Source organism: Wyeomyia smithii, chromosome 1 (assembly GCF_029784165.1).
Source record: "Wyeomyia smithii strain HCP4-BCI-WySm-NY-G18 chromosome 1, ASM2978416v1, whole genome shotgun sequence".
In the NCBI taxonomy this organism is placed as follows: domain Eukaryota; kingdom Metazoa; phylum Arthropoda; class Insecta; order Diptera; family Culicidae; genus Wyeomyia; species Wyeomyia smithii.
The window spans coordinates 171,104,162-171,106,253 of NC_073694.1; the positions used below are offsets into that span (position 1 = coordinate 171,104,162).

The 2,092-nt window shown below is 39.1% G+C and overlaps 1 protein-coding gene across 1 annotated transcript; it reads right to left on the reverse strand.

The window, feature by feature from the left end:
• Positions 1-653: 653 nt before the first annotated feature.
• On the reverse strand, positions 654-1,703 carry LOC129718127 (uncharacterized). The gene is made up of 2 exons (XM_055668558.1): positions 1,617-1,703; positions 654-1,504 (listed from the first exon to the last, which is right to left on the reverse strand). Exons 1-2 carry the CDS (start codon positions 1,627-1,629, stop codon positions 939-941), a joined length of 579 nt encoding a protein of 192 aa, XP_055524533.1. The 5' UTR covers positions 1,630-1,703; the 3' UTR covers positions 654-938.
• Between the last annotated feature and the right edge of the window lie 389 nt (positions 1,704-2,092).

A 2,092-nucleotide genomic window follows, 5' to 3' on the forward strand; every position in this document is an offset into this window, starting at 1 on the left:
TAATTTCGATGATAATGGACACATTCGGCGGTTCAGTTTGCAAGAAGTGGCAAAATTGAAACTTATCGATTAATCAATCAATGGTAATGGCACCGATAAATGGACGTTAGTCCTGTTTTAATTGAACCTGTATTTGTGTCAATCATTCAGCCTATCCAGTGAACGATACGTTACTTTGCCGCCTTGCATGGCTATCGTTACGTTCGGTCTGCGAAACTCGAGTTGGCGTCCGCGAGTTCACTTAAAAATTGTTCTATGAAGAGAGAGAGAAAAATAGAGAGAGAGAGAGAGAGAAAGAAAGAAAGAAAAAAAAGGTAGTAAATTTATCGTTACACCATGAATTGCGAGGAATGCTATTACCGTAAATCTTATTAATTTGATCGTGCATTTCCGAGTCAACCTAGAAAATTAATGAGAACATTTGAAACAATTAACTGTCTCGTTAGTTTGTTTTAAATCGTTAATTTGAGAGGGCAGCTGCGGTCGATTCTTTTTATTTATATTTCATCTATGTTTTCGGGCTATGATATTAAAGCACCTTTATATTTACGATAAGTAAAAAATCATTTTATTTATTTACAGTCTCCCTGTGCAAAGTGAAGGAATCTGTGGTGAATTATGAGTGCTTGCATATTGCACCTTGGCGAATTGAGAATTCTCGTTAGAATAACCGGTAATATAGAATCATAGAGGGTAAATACTGGTGAGTTTTTAATATATTTCAAACACTAGAGCTTAAACGGAGGACGAAGTGCAACCTCCAGCTTACAAAACAAAATAAATTAAGCAACGTTCAACTAACAGTTCTATCATTCAGCTGAACAGGAGTTTGCGTAGTTGTAACAAATGATATTTTTTTATTCTTGATGCATGTTTATCATTTTGAGTTATTTACAGTAGTTTCTCATGCCTTTCAGTCTGAATTCTGGATTCCGGCGTTATTTTCGGAGTGCAGGAGCGACTGTCGTAGATTCTGTCGTAGAATCTGTCGTAGATTCTGTCACCGTGGAGGTTGTTGTTTCCGCAGAAGTGGATGTGGATGGTTCCGAATTTGTTAAAGGTGCTGTAGCCGTTGTCACAGTAGTTGTAGTGGTATCTGTCGAACTTGTGGTTGCAGTTGACGTATCGGGAGATGATGAAGTTATCGCCGGTGTCGTGGAAGTTGTTGCAACTGTGGTCGTCGACGCAACGGTCGTTGACGTTGAAGATGACGGCGGTGTAACTGAACTGGAACTAGTTGTCGTTGAGCTAGGCGTTGTTGACGCACTGGGTGCCGTTGACGTAGTTACTACAGTTGTTGTGGAAGCTGGTCTGCCGGTAGTGGTGCTGCCTGTTTGCGGAGTTGTAGTTACTGGCGGTGTTAGTGTTGTCGCTAATTTAGCTTCACAATCGGCAAGTGAATCCTCAACGCTACTTTTCTCTACTGCAACCACTATGGTAGCAACCATGAATGTAACCATTCCTACTCCCAGACATATGCTTAGTTTGTTCTTTATGATGGTATCTGGAGCAAATTATCAATAGTTACTAACAATTTTTCGATATCAAAATAAAACTATATTTCTGGTGCCAAATTATATCATCAACAGATTCACACTTGGTCATATTCGCATTACCTGTAAAACCCATTTTAACTAAAGCTCTGCTAACTATAACTACACGGTTTTGTACGTTCACAAGTTCCAACTCTAAAGTGAGTGAAATAATTGTTCTGGAACCGATTTTATACCATCCAATGTAATCCCAGCTTTATAGCCCCTCAATACAGGGATGGCGACGATACATGGAACGAAGTCAAATCGTAAAAGTTGACTCATCGATGGTGTCACAAATCAATTAAACTAAGTACATCCCTGCGAAACATACCGGGAGAGGATCAGTTCTAGTAAGCAGCGATCTTATCAGTGCACTTTGCGCGAAAATATCGGGCGCATCGATGTTAGTTTTGCCTTCCATATATCGAGGTATAGATTAGAAAATCGAATTACCTTTAGAAGTTGCACTCAGTATTATACAATACTGGAAATGTTTCTTACTTGTAAATTATTCGATACCTAAGTGAGGCAAATGTTTACGCATTCTGTAGCTTAGG